Below are 21013 nucleotides of genomic sequence, written 5' to 3' on the forward strand. Positions count from 1 at the left end.
GCAATGAGTCTGAAAGCTATTAGGTGTAAAGAACATGGAGGGTAAGGTCACCTTCATAACGCTGGCCTCAGCAGACACACCAGTAATGATCTGCCTAGCTAGGAGATATGGTGATAAAATATATGCATTCTTAATTTGACTTGATTTACCCTATGCTGTTGATTTTGAGCAGCTGTTGTAGTGAATTGTGTGAAGCTTGATACATCTATGTTGTGCTTTCAGTATTTCAAAAACGGGAGGTGCAAATTATGCAGTCCTAGTTATGACCTTAGACATTTTTCATGATCACCTAGCAGATCCTGTGTCAGCAGGAAGTGATGTCTCCGAGCAGTCCAAACGAGAATCATATTTCTCAAGGGGACAAAGATCAAGAATGCTCATGATGCCATGAATCTAAAACAGCTTGTTTTACATAGTCATTTCCATCATTTAGAGTGGTTATTGGACAGCCCTGATAGAATAGGGCAGTTGGGTATTGGAGATGGGAATCTGAAACGTGTGGAATATGACTGGTAACTTTGAAATGGAAACCACTTGAATGTAACATTTCCTTCCATGAGCCATTACGGTGGCCCTTGCGGACCCTTGGAAATGGTGTCGATTACAGTACATTGTGGACATTACATAAAAAACACAATGACTGAAGTATTTATAGTTTTATCTCTCCTGGGTTTCATTGGGTATTGCATCTAGTCCCTCCCAGGAAATGAAAAGAGAAAGACGGAGAAAAAACTCAGGGAAGTAATGTCCGATGTTTGCTCGGTGTTCACTCACTAGTTTCAGCACTGGATTGTTTACTTGACAGATCGATACAGATTGGTGGTTTTTACAGAGGACCCTGTCATGATTGACAGGACCTTTCCGATGAACCTGCTCCTCATCCACAACGGACTTGAGAGGAAACACAGGTTCCTCCCAGTTAGTTCTGGGACAGGTGCAATGGAAGTGCATCAGATTCTCTCTGAAATGTAAAGGTTGATTTGACATAAGGTGAAGGAACTTCAAAACTCAGAACTTCAAAACTCAGAAAGCTCTGCAAGCTCTTAAGTCTGAAAAGTCAGACATCTCTTGTCTAATTTTAACTCCAGAGAAGAGAGGACAAAAACAAGCATCTCCCCTGCTTTTTTTACTATAATGCTCAAAATTGAAGAGAGATTGTTGTGACGAGTTGACGAGGTTTTTCATAAATGTTCCTTTTCTAAACTCAGCTAGATGATGATTGTGATATGCATTGTGGAACTTGCTACCACACCATTGTCACCATTGGCCTGGTCATATTTCTAGCTAAACAACTCACAGCTAATTAACATTTACCTCATTCAGAGTGGCAGTCACAACAAATCATTGAAATATATCACATAAACTATGCAAACAGGGGAGGGGACATTTATGTACGTTTCTGACAGATCCCGGATGTGGGTTTAAAATCAATTCTAAGTACATAAAACACCTAAGGTCAAGTGAATAGCCATGTCTCTTCTTCGATCAGCTGAGTGTTTCAATGGCCACTGTAAAGGGGTTACTGATTAACTAAATACCTTGAGCTCTGTTTAGAATTATGTAATCGCGCTAGCACTGTCGCCGCTGTGCACACATCAAGAAAAACATATGCTGGCTGCTCATTGATATATGTCAGTTCCATGGTAATACAGATTTTATTTGTCAAGTGTGTTTCCCGGACTCGTTGGTGATGCTGGATTAAATGTGACTTCTACCTCTGTCCGCCCGGATGTTTAGCTTTAGCACTTTGATGTCAGTTGGGTAAGAAACAGAAGGTACAAGGGCAGTATTCATGAAGGTGAATGGGGACATTATTTGAAAGCACTGATGTCATTTAACCTAGTTATGATAATGTGCTACATAGAAATTCCAGTATTTTCTAGTAATTTAAATGCCCTCAGGTAAAAAGGCATCATTGTTATTTTTTTTAAACTGCAATAATTGCTGAATTGTAGAAAATGTAGGACCTGATTACTAAAGCAATCTCATGAAAAAGTTTGCCCATTTAAACAAATACCTAGAAGGAACTTTGAAGTGAGCTGCGTACTCAAGAGTTCAGGAAGAAAGGAATGACGTTTTCCTGTGTATTTGGTTTCTCTGAGAGACCGCTCGCCCTTGCTTTGTGCTCCTTGATTCAGATTGGTTACTAGCATTTCTTGGTGGTATTGATTCTCTCTGCAAAAAGGGTTTGCCCACCCCAGCAGTTTGGTCCAAAGCAGGGGAAACGAATTGACTTGTTTTGACTCAGATGTTTTCATGTGCCTTTAGGATAGACCTGAGGAGAGAAGTATAACTTATTATCAGTGACTTTAGAAAGGACTTAAAGAAACAGTGTGTGTGGGTAGTGATGAATTAGAGGAATTATGATAGATAAAGAAAATCCAAAACATATGAAGTGTGCAATTTAAAAATAAAAAAATGTGTCTACAAAATGATCACAATTAAATCTTATGTTTATTGATTGATGTTATTCAAGCAGCATAATAGTGTTATTTTCCTAGGTAACCTTATTTTCTCTGAAGATATCCCAAATAACTGGAAGCAATCTGCTGCCTTGGTCATCTGATCAAAGGTTGGAGGCTGGAGGTTGAATCAATTTGCCACAACACCAATTGAACTCTTATCTTGACGATTGTTGTGTTGAAACACTTCTGTCTTTGATTTGGTATGCCGATTTTCATCAAAGCTAAAGTCTAATTATAGGGACTCTGTTGAGTAATTGTCGGCCTCATTACCAAAATGTTATTGTTTGTTGCTTATTTTAAGTTGCTGTGTTTATACCAATTACGACCTCCATGCAAGACTTGATATGCCATCATCATGCTTCATGTCCTCCTGTTTGTGTGAGAAATTATTTGTCACACTTGATTCACTAAAATCTTGGAGCTTTCCACGCCCCTGTTGACATTGGAGCTAGATTAGAAGATATACAAAGGACTGTTGTTGCTCTCAGTACATCATAGTGTTGGTTCTTGGGCGTATCCAATATCTGTACAAACACTTCACAAAACAAGCATTTGGAATAAATGAACCCACTACAAATACTGTGGAGTAGAGCTCATCTTAAACACTCATATTTCACAGTTTGCGTGTTCACTGGGAGATCATATCAGTGTGGTCATGGATGACGAATTGGTGCAAGGAACTTTCATTCCAGGCGGAGGTCACTCTGGGACATGGGTGGGGAAGCAGAGAATAACCGTATAATGGCTTTGGTCTTCCCGCCAGGGGATTTAGCGTTTCTCCCACACTCTCCAGACACTCATCAGTACATAATGCATGAGACAGAGATAAAACATGGAGAAGTAAAAGATAAGTCATAATCAGACTTTTATTTTGATTTTGGGAGGCGGTACAAAATGGCTACTGCTCTCGACTCTTTGGTGCTGCAGGGATTGCCAAACAGCCTGAGCATTTACAGTCTACCATGTCTACCTACTGATCTCGTCATTGAGTAATACACTCACTCTGAAGGCTGTTTAAATAAGTTTAAGGGCCACCTTGATCGGTTGTGACGTCTGAAAACATTGACTCAAGAGGGGCTCTTAAGGAGAAAACGGTGCTGTTGATAAAGAGGGAAGCGGTTTAGGGCAGACTTCCAGAGAACCTTCAACCTGTGCCAGACTGCTGGGGGCATACAAGTCATTTATTTTACTAGGGTTGGAGACCAACGTTTACGCTTTTGGATCAACTACCGTGAAGGGAAAAAAACACATTGGGTACAGTATGAGGGGTCTGGCGGGCCACTGACTATGTGGTTGTGGTGTTGTAGCCTACAGCAATTCTGAAATGGTATTTAACCATTAGAAAATTGTCACAGAGGTGAGTGTAACGTATATGACAGTGTTAAATAAATAAAGGGTGTTAAAAAGTTATGACTACAAGCTCAACCTGCGGGCTTCCTGGCTAAACTGTATGTTTTTATAGACGGTGTGAGAGCCGCCTCATTTTACGTACATTACCTCTGACCAGACACTACGTTACTATAAGCACTGAGATGAAAATACATAGATTTTACTCTTACAGAACATGTCTCTGGGTTTTGGTCTGCTGTGTGGTTCTCCTCACACTATGTGGCTATGTATTAGGCTACTGCTCATATTGTATATTAGCAGTACCACTGACCCAGTAGAGATGAAGACCTTTCCCTCTCATCATGGCGCCATCCTCGTAATGTCTTCATAGCAGGACCTTACGGTCTCTATTCCTCCACTTATACTCCCAGCACGCCAAGCGTAATGTCTTCATAGCAGGACCGTACGGTCTCTATTCCTCCACTTATACTCCCAGCACGCCAAGGCACCAACCAACCCTTATTGTTCTGTACGCTAGTAATGAGAGTTGCTAAATGGAAAATGAGCTCAGGCCTTGTTCCTGATGCTAACTAACAAGAGACTCTCTACTGGCTATTCCCCTATCGCTGTCGGGAACAGTGACAGACAGAACACGCAACACTGTGTCTGGCAGTTCTGGCAGGGTAGCAATCGGTAAGCATGGTTAATCTATCACTCGCCTGTCCCCAATGGCATTCAAGGCCCATTAACTTGTGAGCACCCAATGAAACATACAGTTGTAAGTGATAAAACAACTTGCTGTGCTGCAGGACTGCTAGGCAATTGGATGTGTATAAATGTTAACGCTTTTGTTCGGGTTTCAACTGTAGGTTTGGAGAAAGGCATGAAATTGAATTTTGAAATAAGTCTTTACTCTGGGTGGTCTATCTATAAGAAATGTTCTCTCTCACCCACAAACCTTTCTATTTGGCTCTTAATCCTTTGCTTTTAGTGATTTTGTAATGTATAGCCTCTTATGCTGTTTCCTTCAATCTGTGACTTCTGTGTGAGTTCATGTTATCACTGCATGCATTCATACTTTATTTGTTTTGAACATTAAATTAAAGAACAGCTACTATAAATAAGATCACACCCGTTTCAAAACATCTAAAGAGCACATATTAATATTGTAAGAGGTAAACAAACAAACAAACAAAAGTGAAAGCAGCAGTGTTGACTATGTACTCAAAGTAAGAGAGAAACAAGTAATTCAAGGACACTAAGCTGTCTCGCTCTGTGATTCACAGTAAACTGCAGGGATCCTGCAAGCCAAGTCTCTGCCAATACAGAGATGACTTTCACCTGTTTTTTTCTACTATGAGGCCTTACTGAGTGTCCAATACATAGTCTGGACAGAATTGTACCTCAGTACTCTTCCCAAGTGGTCCCAAGTGGTTCCTTTGGATACTTGGCATGTGTGAATAGGATTGGAATGCGACAGACCGTCTGGTACACTGCATGCGTGCTTGTGTGTGTGCAGGGGGAGGGAGGGTATAAGCTATTATAAGCTGGGAATTGCCAGGGACCTCACGATACGATACTATCACGATACTTAGAGGCCGATGCGATATGAATTGCGATTATCACAATTCTATATGTATTTCGATTCGATACTGTGATTTTATTGTGATTCGATGTTCCAAACATATTGCTCACCATATTTCTGCTGCAGAGGGACAAGAGAGAGCCATGAGAAAATTAGTTTTGATCAGTCATGGAAATAAAAGTGTCGAAACAAATTTGCTCCCTATTTAAAAAGAAGATGGAGAACAAGCTATGAAGGAAAAATACTGGAGTTTTGGTGCAGGTACAGCCAACTAGCGCAAAAATAATATTGCGATATTGTCAAAACGATACAATACGATATAGATTTTTTTTCCCCCATCACTACTAGAAGCATACTTTTTGTGTGGCATGGTGACAAAATTGGGGCCATGCTCATTATGAAAAGGTCAACTGAAAATAAGAGATTGATTCATGGGTAGACAGATGTGACCAGCAGGCACCTTTACAGAAGGTAATCATATAGGGCTATATTTGGCTGTTCAGGAGGAAGCAGTGATGGAGATGATACAACATGACACACCCTGGCCAACTGCAGCCGTGTGTGTGTAGATGAGAAAATGTATCTTAGTTACATTTTACAACTTTAAAGTTTAGGTTAACACTTTATTTTAAGCATAACCCTGTCATAACAGCTGACATAACTCATCATAACCTGTCATAACATTGTCATAACACTGTTATGGCACTTATTTAGACACGTTGTGACATATTGTGATATTTTATTGCCTCGGTATGACACCTACATAAGAGTGTCAAAACCCACAAAATCTGGTTTGTCCATTCCGTTGAAGATAGTTTATTAAATACTATACAGTAACCCTATAATAGCCCAAGTTATAAAAAACCTTTATCCATTTTTTTTATGTCAAAAAATAAAAATTGGCTTCAACATGGAAATATTATCCTACACATTGAATTCGCATTTCAAATTGCATTGCATGTCCAAGCCATGGACATTGTCTACCAAATAAGATTAGCCTACCGTTTAGCTGCTGATATGGCCTGTATGGGGACTTTGCCACATATAATAGTATTAATAATAATAATCATATTTATTAATATTTGGGGGTTGCTATATTTGTCCTATTTTGTGAATAATTGTAAACGTAAACAAACAAACAGGCGGATTTAGCTCCACGGCCGACAGAGGAAAGTGGTCAACTAAAAACAATAATCAGTCTTATATAACAACATGATGTTTCTAAACTGGCTTCCTACGGTCACTGGCATCTTTATTTTCATGGGAATCGCACATAATGAGTCCAAACTTTTCACAGAATCTGGAGAAAATATATGTAAAGAGTTTTGCTGCTCCCAAAGGTGATATATTTTTTTTATAAAACATTGGTGATAGGATACTGATTACTTAGGCTACTGTGCACCTCCTCCGGCAAAATGTATGTCATAACCAACTGCCTTCCCACCCACCTTGAAGACGAGGCAAACTTCTCTGCTGTTTTGATCCCTTATCTACCACATTGTGGCAGCGTGAAGCGCAGATACTCCGTGTGACTGTGTGAGGGAAAAGTGTTGCGTCGCACTCATCTAAATATCTACGTGATGTTTGTTGCAACGTCATCTCGCTGAGTCTACCTTTAGCGTCAGCCTAAAATAGATCCCCATACAGTAAGTCCTAAAAACAACAACTAGTGTAGTCCAATAGCCATCTCTTAACATTCTGTATGAGCCTTACTTAAAACCTTTAGAAATAGTTGTATTGTATTCCAGCCAAGTTGCCATGGACAACTCCCTCTGGTCAATCGAGCTATGATAGATGGATTATTTTTGCCAGGACTCTCTCTGTGTCCTCTGCTGTGTTTGAGCGAGGGTGAACAATGGTGCGTGTAGAGGGAGAGATGGGGGAGAGAGATAAAGTATACAGTAAAGCACTTGTAGACATGGTGTCCATCCCGTCACAGAGAAAAGGGGTGGCTGTCCTAGCCCCTAAAGAGGGATCCGTACCTCTCTTTGCACATAAACACAACAAGGTGTTGTTGAGATGAGTTACACTCTCTGTACAAGGAGGTGATCACTCGTGAGTTTCTCGAGCAAATTCCAAGCTCACATTTAAAGAAACCTTTCCCTGTGCTAAGGGGTGTTTACATTGGAGGGAGTGTGTTTTTTCCCTCCTTCGAGTCCCTCTTCAATAGACGACTGGCCACACTGCCTTTTAAGGATGGATCGTGATAGTGTATCGTTGGAATGAAAACGTGTATAGAATCTCATGCTTTATTGTGAGAGGGGTATGACTGTACACTTTGAGATAATATCTTAACAAATGATTATCTTTAGTAATTGATAGTGCACAGAGAGCATTTCAGAAATGAGTTAGAACACGCATCAAGAGGTAGGCTATAATCTAGCTAGACCATACTATACTTTACTCTACACTCAAAAGGGTTATTCGGTTGTCCCCGTAGGAGAACCCTTTTTGGTTCCAGGTAAAACCCTTTTTGGTTCCAGATAGAACATGTTTGGGTTCCATGTAGAACCTCCTGTGGAAAGGGTTCTACATGGAACCCAAAATGGTTCAACTTGGAACCAAAAGGTTCTACCTGGAACCATCAAGGGTTCTTCAAAGGGTTTTCTTATAGGGACATAATATTGATTGATATAATTAATAGTTGTTTTTTCCTCCCCTCCATACGTAGATAGCAAGCTTAAAGGGATACTTCGGGATTTTGACAATGAGGACCTTTATCTTCCCCAAGTCAGAATAACTCGTGGTTACAATTTTTGTCTCTGTGTGCAGTTTGAAGGAAGTTGCTAACTAGCACTAGCGCAATTGCTAACTATCTTTAGCGCAATGACTGGAAGTATATGGGTATCTGCTAACATGCTACAGACCCATAGACCTATCAGATACCCATAGACCTATGGCTCGCAAAACTACCTCTAACTTCCTTCATTTTGGACACAGGGACATAAAAATGGTATCCACTAGTTCATCTGACTCTGTAGTAGTAGATAAATGATCATCCCTTTAAGGTCTGGTCTAGAAGACTGTGTGTGCTGTACTGTCAGAGTGAAGGTCCTAGCCTTGTGTTTGATAGATCCCTGACTGAGCCTGGCGCGGGAGGCTTTGTGGATTCCACCAGACTCTTTAGGGAGGCTGTCAGGAACTGTGAAAATCCCATGATCCTTTGGCAGCTGCTAGAAATGGGACAACATCCTTTTCGTTTTTTCATCTCATTGAGCTCTAGTCGACTCAAATGTTCCTGTTTATAAGTAATGATTCCAATGTAAGCATTCCAGAGGGAGACATTGTTGTAGTACTTTGAGTCTCTACTAAAGATGCCACAATAAAAAGTACTTTCCTTACTGCCTATCATAATAAAAGAGCACAAACAAAGTTAGCCAGACTTTATAGTGGACTGTTTCTTGGTATCAAGGACCTGCAAGGGTACAGGTAACTGCCAAAATAATGGGAACATTTAAGTGAATGAGGGATACAAAGTATATTGAAAGCAGGTACTTCCACACAGGTGTGGTTCCTGAGCTATTTAAGCAATTAGCATCCCATGTTTAGGGTCATGTATGAAATGTTGGCTCCTATGGCTAGAAGAAGAGATCTCAGTGACTTTGAAAGAGGGGTCTCAAATGAGCATAGGGAGTTTAAAAGGTGTGTGTGTGTGTGTGTGTGTGTGTGTGTGTGTGTGTGTGTGTGTGTGTGTGTGTGTGTGTGTGTGTGTGTGTGTGTGTGTGTGTGTGTGGGTGTGTGTGTGTGTGTGTGTGTGTGTGTGTGTGTGTGTGTGTGTGTGTGTGTGTGTGTGTGTCTCAGTCACCAGATCTCAACCCAACTGAACACTTATGGGAGATTCCGAGGCGGGGCCTGAGACAGCGTTTTCCACCATCATGAACATAACACCCAATTATGGAATTTCTCCAGTTACAGACATTTGTAGAATCTATGCCAAGGTGCATTGAAGCTGTTCTGTCTTCTCGTTGTGGCTCAACGCCCTATTAAAACACTTTATGTTGGTGTTTCCTATAAGACCTGCCCTGATGCTAAACTGGAACTGTAGACTTCTGGATTCTCCTAAAATAAACCTATTCTGCTTGGGTTTATCACAAGAAACAGCACAGATAAAGTCATCCTATCGTATTTTGGGAAAAAGTGTGTTTAGCCTTACGAACTCAAATACCTTTGTATACAGTATGTTTTGAATATATTGTTAATCAGCAAATTTAACAGCTAATCTCAGTGAATGTGTTGACTGTTCCAAGAACGAATATGTTCTTTGCACAAATCACAACTTCAGTATACTAGACAGTATTGTATATAAAGATAAATACTGTCTATTCAGTCATTGAAGTCAAAGCATTGCCTCAGAAGGATTGAAACATCCAATTTATAAGAAATGTGGGTCATTCCCTGGTATTGTGTTTGTTAGACAGGATCAGACTTATTGTTCAATAAAACAGGTTCGATGACTCCACAGCAGACAGACACAGTGACCACAATCTGCTCACAAGATCTCGTTTCACCCTCGAATATATCCCACTGACTGAATTTACTATTCATTTTGGCAGGACAAAACAATTACGTTTGTCTTGTAATTCTACATGCTCCAGTTTGGGTGTGTATCAGTCTGGCCATTGGTTCTGTGTAAAGCCAAGCTCCCATAATCACTGCCATGCTGGTAAATATCTATTACGTGCTCCAGAATTCATTGGTAGTTCATTCATTGGGACTGAAGGGATTTTATAAGCATAATACAGTGCACATTTTCCCAGATCACCATCAGTGCTTATTCACACTGGCAGGATTCACTCTGCCCACACTGCCCACTCAGCTTTGCATTATCACGGCTCACACTGTCTAGACCATCCAGTATTTGGTATTGTATGTGCATATATGGGCATGGTATAGTCATGGTTGAAATTCAAGGCAATTTCAATCAAGGTTTATTAAATAAACTGCTATGTACTTTAGTGTAATTGTATGTCGTGTCCGGTTCATGGTTTGAAATGGTGCCATAATTTCTCTCTGCAGCACACTGTAACAGTGTTTCCCCTATCTTCATTTAGCAAAAAATATGATGAATTTTTATTATATATTTGCATTTCTGCCGAGATGCGCTTTTAAATGGATAGTCGTTGGCCACTGACTGGAAGTATGGGAACAGCTAGCAAAAGGGCTGCTGTTAATCACCCATACACGCAGGTGTTATGCATTGGTGGTGCAAGGTGAATTCCCCCAAAGTGCTTTAGTCATTACCATATCTCTTTTATTTTTTTCATATTTCTGCGTGTTTCTTTTACTGTGTTGATGAAATGGTCCAGATTTGTCCATTTCGGCCGTCAAAATGGATTCCTGGCTTTTGACATATGGGATTGATGTGTCTCACCATGCAGTGACAAATGCTTCAAAATGTCAAAGAACAGATCGTGTAAGGATGGGGAAAACGAGTATTGATCACCTATGTCTCCAAAAATACCTGGAGACAGTTTTTATAAAGCAGCTCGATAGCCGAAGCTAGGCCTATGTATTTAAAGGGGCAATCTCCAATTGGTACATCAATTTTGGGCTTTTAAATAATACCCATTGATTATTGGAGGTTATAAACTGGGTGGTTTGAGCCCTGATTGCTGATTGGTTGACAGCCATGGTATATCAGACCGTATACCACGGATATGACAAAACATTTATTTGAACTGCTCTAATTACGTTGGTAACCAGTTTATAATAGCAATAAGGCACCTCGGGGGTTTCTGGTATATGGCCAATATACCACGGCTAAGGGCTGTGTCCAGGCACTCAGCGTTACGTCGTACCTAAGAACAGCCCTTAGCCGTAGTATATTGGCCATATACCACACCTCCTCGGGCCTTATTGCTTAAATATAACTTACAAATGCCTCATGAGCTTAGTTCAACTGTTGTTCTACAACAGAACCCCAAAACATAAGCTTGTTTTACTCCACACTGTATTCCGTCAAAAAATTGTAAAACTATCATTTTGATCTCATGGATGGTCAGATCTTGTATCCATAGCTCTGTCTATGAATTGGACAGTGGTTACATTTCTCCAGTCCTATCCCTCAGCTATTCACCAAAAACAGTGGTGGGGTGTCCAGAACTGCATATTGGCCCTTTAATGAGTCTTTAAGGAGTAAAAATAGCCATCCTTCTTGAGCACTTCACCAAAGCTGAGCAGAATTCTAACTGACCATGACAGAAAACAAGGTAATCGTTTGCCTCTAGTGCTTGTCTGCCAAATGCTTGATAAAGTACATTTCAGTGGAAAATACTGTATTCTCCTCTTCCCAGCCATTTAGTTGAGTAAAGATTTGTTGTGTGACAGAAAGACAACAGTGTTTCTCATCACTGTTATTGAGTGTCTGTCACGTTCCTGACCTATTGTTCCTTTTTCTTTTATTTATTTAGTTGGTCAGGGCGTGAGTTGGGGTGGGTTGTCTATGTGTGTTTTTCTATGTCGGGTTGTTTTGTGTTCGGCCTGGTATGATTCTCAATCAGAGGCAGCTGTAGATCGTTGTCCCTGATTGAGAATCATACTTAGGCAGCCGGGGTTCACGTGTGTGGTTGTGGGTGGTTGTATCGCGTGTCTGTGTTAGCACCACACGGGACTGTTTGCGGTTTGTCACGTTTGTTGTTTTTGTATGTTAAGTGTTCAGTCTGTATTCATTAAATAATCATGGACACTAACCACTCTGCATATTGGTCTGATCCTTCTCGCCTCTCCTCCTCATCCGAGGAGGAGGATTACGACGACCGTTACAGTGTCCCTGTGTCGAATCGCACTTTATTCAAATTTTGGAATTTGAGGTCCTGTATCTCTGACCCCATGGGGTAATTCTTTGGTGTGGTGGTTGTCACGTGTCAGGTTAAAGTAGGAGTAACCTGGTATTCTGGCATTTTGGCTTATTCCCTCTGGACTTAGATCAACCACATCCTGTGGGCCTGGTACAGTAGCCCCAGGGAGTCATAATCCTCTCTCTCTCTCTCTCTTTAATGAGAAGTTGAAGATGAACTTGTCCTTATGTTCAATCAGTAATCCTTACAGAGACGCATTTCCTCTCTCAGGTATTTTGCCAATTTAAAGATGTTTAGCCCTCATTAGTGACACCTTTACATTCAGTGGAATTTAAAGATGTTTAGCCCTCATTAGTGACACCTTTACATTCAGTGGAATTTAAAGATGTTTAGCCATCATTAGTGACACCTTTACATTCAGTGGAATTTAAAGATGTTTAGCCCTCATTAGTGACACCTTTACATTCAGTGGAATTTAAAGATGTTTAGCCCTCATTAGTGACACCTTTACATTCAGTGGAATTTAAAGATGTTTAGCCCTCATTAGTGACACCTTTACATTCAGTGGAATTTAAAGATGTTTAGCCATCATTAGTGACACCTTTACATTCAGTGGAATTTAAAGATGTTTAGCCATCATTAGTGACACCTTTACATTCAGTGGAATTTAAAGATGTTTAGCCATCATTAGTGACACCTTTACATTCAGTGGAATTTAAAGATGTTTAGCCATCATTAGTGACACCTTTACATTCAGTGGAATTTAAAGATGTTTAGCCATCATTAGTGACACCTTTACATTCAGTGGAATTTAAAGATGTTTAGCCCTCATTAGTGACACCTTTACATTCAGTGGAATTTAATTCGTAAATAATTATTTGCGTTGTGAAGACTTTCTTTGTTTTTTATCATAAAGCGGAGGAACTTGGTGTGTGTGTGAATGAGAGAGTGTATGTGATGTGAGTGTGTGGGTGTTAAAGTGAGTGGGCAGGTATGGTTTCTTTTAAAACCTGTTTCAATGTAGGCCCACTGGGCACAAACATCTATTCTACGTTGGTTCAACGTCATTTTTTTGAAATGACGTAGAAACAATGTTGATTCAACCAGTGTGAGCCCAGTGGGTGCCTACATTTGTGTGTGTGTGTGTTTCTGAGCGTGTCACTCTTCTTTCCCTTGCCACAGATGGCTGAGTGCAGCTTGGGGCACATGGGGTAAAGCAGCAGTGCATTGTGGGACGGTGGGGGTACTGTCAGGGCACAGGTGTGAGGCATCAAAGGAGGTGCTCTAGGGGGATGTGGCTGAGGGTGCCAGGTGTGCCCACTGGTGCCAGGTCTACTCTGGTGTTCCTCACCTAGTCTGGCCCAGGGTAGCAGCTGAGGCCAACATACAAAGCCTTCAACAGAGACATAGATAAAGTTATATACAGAATTCAACAAACTCAAACTGAGATTTAGAAATGTAATGGGTACCATTTTAGTATGGCATGAAAATAGTTAATATTTAAACATGTGAACTATTTCCATCACTCTCCCAGAAAATATAATTGGACGATTTCTTAATGAAATTGCATTCATCAGGTTGTCTGCCTGCCAAAGGAAGAACTCTCCTCAATGGTTTCATATCCAGTGGGCCATCACAGCAGCAGAATCCAATAACTAATTAGCAAACATCCTGGGGAAAATAAACCGCTCTCTGAGCTTTCAGACAGCGAGACGGGGAGATTCAGAGCCAAAGAACTGGGAGTGGGAATGCTCCATCCATCCGTTTTCCCCTCTTCAAGCCCGTACTTGGTTTGCCCAAGAGATCCAGATGTAGACATTGTTGTGTGAGTGTGAGCACATAATGTGATGGAGTGCAGAGTGCTCTAGCTAGCTTATAACTTCATTCTCACTTTGGATTCAGTCCTTGGCATTGTGTTCTGTGACGTTGTTAGCCTCTTCTCTGCTCTCCTCCCTCCCCTCTAGCCCCCTTGTCTCAGCTCACTTTCTTTCCAAAAATTACAGCAGGCAAAACGTTTGTTGTAGTCAACTTCAGTTTGGAGGCTGGAGGCTTTCTTTGACTCTAAATACAGTAAGATGGCGCCGGAGAGAATGGCTGCCGTTTCATGGGCTCTTAACCTACCATGCTGTTCTGTTCGTTTTTTTGCATTTTTTGTAACATATTTTGTAAATAATGTTGCTGCTACCGTCTCCAATGACCGAAAAGAGCTTCTGGAAATCAGAACAGTGATTACTCACCTTGAACTGGACGAAGAATTTCTCTTTAATGAGTCGGACGAGAGGGATTTACTCCAGACACCCGAACATGCCCTCATCTCTATCGTTCGCAGGAGAAAGAGACGGAAAAGATATCGTGGAAAGAGATCGGGGTGCCTTGTGAGGATCCGTTGAGTGGTTAATCTGCCCTTGCCATCCAAACTACTGGCCAACGTACAATCACTGGAAAATGAATTGGACGAGCTAAAAGCATGTATATCCTACCAACGGGACATTAAAAACTGTAATATTTCATAGAGTTGTGGCTGAACGACGACATGAATAACATACAGCTGGCGGGTTACACACTGTATCGGCAGGATAGAACAGAAGCCTCTGGTAAAACAAGGGGTGGCGATCTATGTATATTTGTAAACAACAGCTGGTGCACGATATCTAAGGAAGTCTCAAGGTTTTGCTCGCCTGAGGTAGAGTATCTCATGATAAGCTATAGACCACACTATCTACCTAGAGAGTTTTCATCTGTATTTTTCGTAGCTGCGTACATACCACCACAGACCGATGCTGGCACTAAGACTACACTAATTAGCTGTATATGGCCATAAGCAAACGCTCATCCAGGCGGTGCTCCTAGTGGCCGGGAACTTTAATGCAGGGAAACTTAAATCCGTTTTACATCATCTCTATCAGCATGTTAAATGGGAAAAAAGGGGGGGGGAACTCTAGACCACCTTCACTCCACACACAGAGCTCTCCCTCGCCCTCCATATGGTAAATCTGACCATAAGTCTATCCTCCTGATTCCTGCTTACAAGCAACAATTAAAGCATGAAGCACCAGTGACTCGGTCAATAAAAAAGTGGTCAGATGAAGCAGATGCTAAACTGCAGGACTATTTTGCTAGCACAGACTGGAATATGTTCCGGGATTCTTCCGATGGCATTGAGAAGAAAACCACATCAGTCACTGGCTTTATCAATACGTGCATCGATGATGTTGTCCCCACAGTGACTGTACGTACATACCCCAACCAGAAGCCATGGATTACAGGCAACATCCTCACGGAGCTAAAGGGTAGAGCTGCCACTTTCAGGGAGTGGGACTCTAACCCGCAAGCTTAGAAGAAATCCCGCTATGCCCTCCGACGAACCATCAAACATGCAAAGCGTCAATACAGGACTAAGATCGAAATGTACTACACTAGCTCTGACGCTCGTCAGATGTGGCAGGGCTTGCAAACTATTAAAGACTACAAAGGGAAGCACAGCCGAGAGCTGCCCAGTGACACGAGCCTACCAGACGAACTCATTTACTTCTATGCTCGCTTCGAGGCAAATAACATTGAAACATGCATGAGAGCACCAGCTGTTCCGGAAGACTGTGTGATCATGCTCTCCGCAGCCGATGTGAGTAAGACCTTTAAACAGGTCAACATTCACAAGGCCACTAGGCCAGATGGATTACCAGGACGTATACTGCGTGTACTCTGAGCATGCGCTGACCAACTGGCAAGTGTCTTCACGGACATTTTCAACCTCTCCCTGTCTGAGTCTGTAATGCCAACATGTTTCAAGCATACCACCATAGACCCTGTGCCCAAGAACACTAAGGTAACCTGCCTAAATTACTACTGACCCGTAGCACTCACATCTGTAGACATGAAGTGCTTTGAAAGGCTGGTCATGGCTCACATCAACACCATTATCCCAGAAACCCAAGACCCACTCCAATTTGCATACCGCCCCAACAGATCCACAGATGATGCAATCTCTATTGCACATCACACTGCCCTTTCACACCTGGACAAAAGCAACACCTATGTGAGAACGCTATTCATTGACTACAGCTCAGCGTTTAACACCATAGTGCACTCAAAGCTCATCAATAAGCTAAGGATCCTGGGACTCAACATTTCCCTCTGCATCTGGATCCTGGACTTCCTGACGGGCCGCCCTCAGGTGGTTAGGGTAGGTAACAATACATCCGCAACGCTGATCCTCAACACGGAGGCTCCTTAGTGGTGTGTGCTCAGTCCCCTACTGTACTCCCTGTTCACTCATGACTGCACAGCCAGGCACGACTCCAACACCATTATTAAGTTTGCCGATGACACAGCAGTGGTAGGCCTGATCACCAACAACGACGAGACAGCCTATAGGGAGGAGGTCAGAGACCTGGCCGTGTGGTGCCAGGACAACAACCTCTCCCTCAACGTGATCAAGACTAAGGATATGATTGTGGACTACAGGAAAAGGAGGACCGATCATGCCTCCATTCTCATTGACGAGGCTGTAGTGGAGCAGGTTGAGAGCCTCAAGTTCCTTGGTGTCCACATCACCAACAAACTAACATGGTCCAAGCACACCAAGACAGTCGTGAAGAGGTCACGACTAAACCTATTCCCCCTCAGGAGAGTGAAAAGATTTGTTTCAAGATTTTGTCCTCAGATCCTCAAAAGGTTCTATAGCTGCACCATCGAGAACATCCTGACTGGTTGCATCACTGCCTGGTATGGCAACTGCTCGGCCTCCGACCGTAAGGCACTACAGCGGGTAGTGCGAACGACCCAGTACGTCACTGGGGCCAAGCTTCCTGCTATCCAGGACCTCTATACCAGGCGGTGTCAGAGGAAGGCCCTAAAAATGGTCAAAGACTCCAGCCACCCTAGTCATAGACTGTTCTCTCTGCTACCGCACGGCAAGTGGTACCGGAGCGCCAAGTCTAAGTCCAAGAGGCTTCTAAACAGCTTCTACCCCCAATCCATAAGACTACTGAACATCTAATCAAATGGCTACCCAGACTACTTGCATTGCCCTCTTTTACCCTGCTGCTACTCTCTGTTATTATCTACGCATAAGTCACTTTAATAACTCTTCCTACATGTATATATTACCTCAATTACCTCGACTAAATGGTGCCCCAGCACATTGACTCTGTACAGGTACCCCCTGTATATAGCCTTGCAATTGTTATTTTCCTGCTGCTCTTTAATTATTTGTTACTTTATTTCTTATTTTTTTAGGTATTTTTCTTAAAACTGCATTGTTTGTTAAGGGCTTGTAAGTAAGCATTTCACTGTAATGTCTACACCTGTTGTGTTCGCTGCATGTGACAAATAAAATTTGAGTTGACTTAAAATTATGTTGTTTTTTTCATTATCCCTGTAAAGGTCAAATTAGAATCATCTTTTCATATCTCTTGAAATAGAGTTTCAATATTTCCCTCTATAATTCTGTAGTGTTTATCTGTATTATGCGTTCGCGTTGGTGTGTGTATGTGTGTGCACATGTTTGTGTTATTCTGTCTGGGCAGGGGAGGTATCTCTTCTAACACTCACTGGCCATGGCTGTCCTTGGGCGAGAGAGCCTGTAATGTTCTGTTCTCTATCCTATCAGTGAGGTTAACAGACAGGCCATGAATGGTGGTCGGAAAGGACTGTGATGTACTGTATTTTACTGAGACACAGGAGCTGAATTGAAATAAAGGCTACCACCTGTATGCTAAGTCACACCAGCAGTCTGACAGGAGATGTGTCCAAGCCTTGGTGTTGTTTACAGCGTTACTGTAATTGTTGCTTTTAAAGATGCTGCTTGCAATCAGATTGAGGCTGTGGATGTATCACACGATGGCATGTTGTGCTGCGCAATTTGGCAATCTGGCAATTTGCAAGATCAGAGGACTATGTTTTTGTAATGGACACTCCTACAAAACCTTCACGGTGACTTTAATCTTCAAAAGCTAAATTGCTTGTGTAGCGTTGACTGGGTAAAAAATTGCAAAGGTTAAACACAAAACGTATGACTAGAAATTGTTTACAAACAATATCGTTTGACTAGAAAAGTGAGTAATCTCTTTAACAGCCAGTCCACCTACAGTAAATGTGAAAAACTGTTCTGTTAGCCTCACCTGCTGTATATTGTACTGTTCTCAGTATATTGTAGTAATCTATCTCTCTCTGTGTTCTCCCCAGAATATGCCAGGACTTCATGATGAGCTCCAACAGCACAGACCCTGGCCTCTACCTGACCATCAGCTCCCCAGGAATGGGCATCATCTACCCAGACACCAACACTCTCCACAGGGACCCCTGGCCAGAGCTAACCAGCCCGGATTACAAGGACTCCTTCCTCAGTGGCCTCTTCAACCTCACAGGCTCGCTCAATGAGACGGTGACCTCTCTGACCTACGACCCTCTGGGGGGTCACACAGTGTGGCAGGTGGTCCTTATTGTCTTCCTCACTGGCCTCCTGTCCCTGGTCACCATCATTGGCAACATCCTGGTGGTGGTATCCTTCAAGGTCAACCGCCAGCTCAAGACTGTCAACAACTACTTCCTGCTCAGCTTGGCCGTGGCTGACCTCATCATCGGGGTCATCTCCATGAACCTTTACACCACCTACATCATCATGGGCCAGTGGGCCCTGGGCAACTGGGCCTGTGACCTGTGGCTGGCTATTGACTATGTGGCCAGTAATGCATCCGTCATGAACCTGCTGGTCATCAGCTTTGACCGTTACTTCTCCATCACCCGGCCCCTCACCTACCGTGCCAAGCGGACCACACGGCGGGCTGTCCTGATGATTGGCCTGGCCTGGTTCGTGTCCCTGGTCCTTTGGGCCCCAGCCATCCTGTTCTGGCAGTACTTTGTGGGGGAGCGCACAGTGCCCCCTGATAAGTGCTACATCCAGTTCCTCTCAGAGCCCATCATTACATTCTGCACGGCCATGGCTGCCTTCTACCTGCCTGTCACTATTATGAGTGTGCTCTACTGGCGTATCTATAGGGAGACACAGAACCGCGCGCAGGAGCTGGCTGGCCTGCAGGGCTCAGGGAGCCGAGGCAGGGGAGGGGAGAGGGCTCACTTCGTCCACCACCAGGCTGGTAGTGCCAGGAGCTGCAGCAGCTACGAGCTGACCCAGTCCTCCCAGAGAAAGAGCCCCGGCCGGGCGCTGGCCGCACGCTTCCACTGCTGGCCCATGATGCGCTCCTGGAGGCCTGGCAGCACCCGGCCCGGGGAAGGGGACGCTGACCACAGCAGCAGCGACAGCTGGAACAACAACAATGCCAGGCTGTCAGTGGACCACTCAGGCTCGTCTGAGGACGAGGAGGGAAACAGTAGAGGGATGATGCCTCAGGACCACGCTATCTTCTCCATAGTCCTCAACCTGCCGGGGATGAAGGCAGCCGTCAACTCTCACCTCACCTCCTGCGAGGACCTGGACCTAGCCTCAGAAGAGGACCCCCTGAAGGGGGAGGAGGACAGCCGGGACGGCCTCTCTACCACCACCACTACTACCACCCCTGATGGGGCCAACACAGACAACAGCAGCTACCACCAACGCTTCCCCTCCCGGATATCCAAAGTCCAGTCCATGCCTGCCCTCCAGGCCACCAGAGTGGGGCCGCTCTCTGGCTCCTCTGCCACCAGCACCTCGGCGCCCATCTCCTTCAAAGACGCAGCTCTAGCCAAGAGATTCGCCTCCAGGGCACGGACGCAGATCACCAAGCGCAAGCGCATGTCTCTGGTGAAGGAGAAGAAGGCGGCACAGACCCTCAGCGCCATCCTGTTTGCCTTCATCATCACATGGACACCCTACAACATCATGGTGCTAGTCAACACCTTCTGTAATGGCTGCATCCCCGAGGCTCTGTGGGCGCTGGGCTACTGGCTGTGCTACGTCAACAGCACCGTCAACCCCATGTGCTACGCTCTGTGCAACAAGACCTTCCGCACCACCTTCAAGATGATACTGCTCTGTCGCTGGGACCAGCGCAAGCGGCGGAGGAAGCAGCAGTTCCAGGAACGGCAGTCCGTAGTGTTCCACAGGAGAATTCCTAAAGACTCAACGTAGCGGGATATAGACCCAGTGGGAATCTGGTGATGATGATGATGATGTTAATGATGATGAGTCTGGGATCTGACAGGACAGTGGATGGATGAGGCATCCTAAAGGTTCTGTCTGTGGTTTTTAACTGCACAGAGATTCCCAGGGAGGCGGCCAGGCATGGTGTCTGATGTTCTCTGTGGAGCCACGACCTCCACAGTGACATATTCCTCTGTTTCTTCAAGAGAGCTCCCGTGGTGAAAGCTTCCTCTAGATTGTTCCAGTTCTCAGTATTTCAGAGAAGTGCAGCTGAAAGGACTGACAGTGAAAACAAATAGAACAAGGGCTTAAAATGCAATGAGGGGACAATTCAAAGTGCAATTGATACCTAGGGAGATAATATGATATAATATGTGTTATGGATTTGGGGTTTTCCATTTCTTACCATTTCCTTCTCAGTGGTAGAGCTGTATCGTACAGAGCAGTTGGGGTTTTCTAAGTAAACTGTACATCTGTTATATCGCATTGAAAGCCAAGGCCAAAACATTGTGCGTCAATAGACTGCATCATATTGATTTTGAGCTCCCTTTTGGCTAACTGAGCTAGATTTTTTTGTTATTTTTTACTCTGACTTCTGTACATTGCCTTCAACTTGGTTATAGCTTTCTTGTGTCTTATAAAAGAGAATTTAAAACAAAACGGTGTCCAATTTGTGACAACCGGTGTTTCAAAGTTGATGGTTATTTTTGTGTAATAATTTGGTCTATAGATTTTCGTCTATAGATTGTGAGCCAGT

At 43.3% G+C, this 21013-nt stretch overlaps 1 protein-coding gene across 1 annotated transcript; it reads left to right on the forward strand.

Moving 5' to 3' along the window:
- Window positions 1–1585: 1585 nt before the first annotated feature.
- LOC120017682 (muscarinic acetylcholine receptor M3-like) lies at window positions 1586–20921 on the forward strand. Its single transcript, XM_038960607.1, has 2 exons — window positions 1586–1761; window positions 18363–20921. The coding sequence occupies exons 1-2, from the start codon at window positions 1730–1732 to the stop codon at window positions 20242–20244; spliced, it is 1914 nt and encodes a 637-aa protein (XP_038816535.1). The 5' UTR covers window positions 1586–1729; the 3' UTR covers window positions 20245–20921.
- The last annotated feature ends 92 nt before the right edge of the window (window positions 20922–21013 follow it).

Source organism: Salvelinus namaycush, chromosome 22 (assembly GCF_016432855.1).
Source record: "Salvelinus namaycush isolate Seneca chromosome 22, SaNama_1.0, whole genome shotgun sequence".
NCBI lineage: Eukaryota > Metazoa > Chordata > Actinopteri > Salmoniformes > Salmonidae > Salvelinus > Salvelinus namaycush.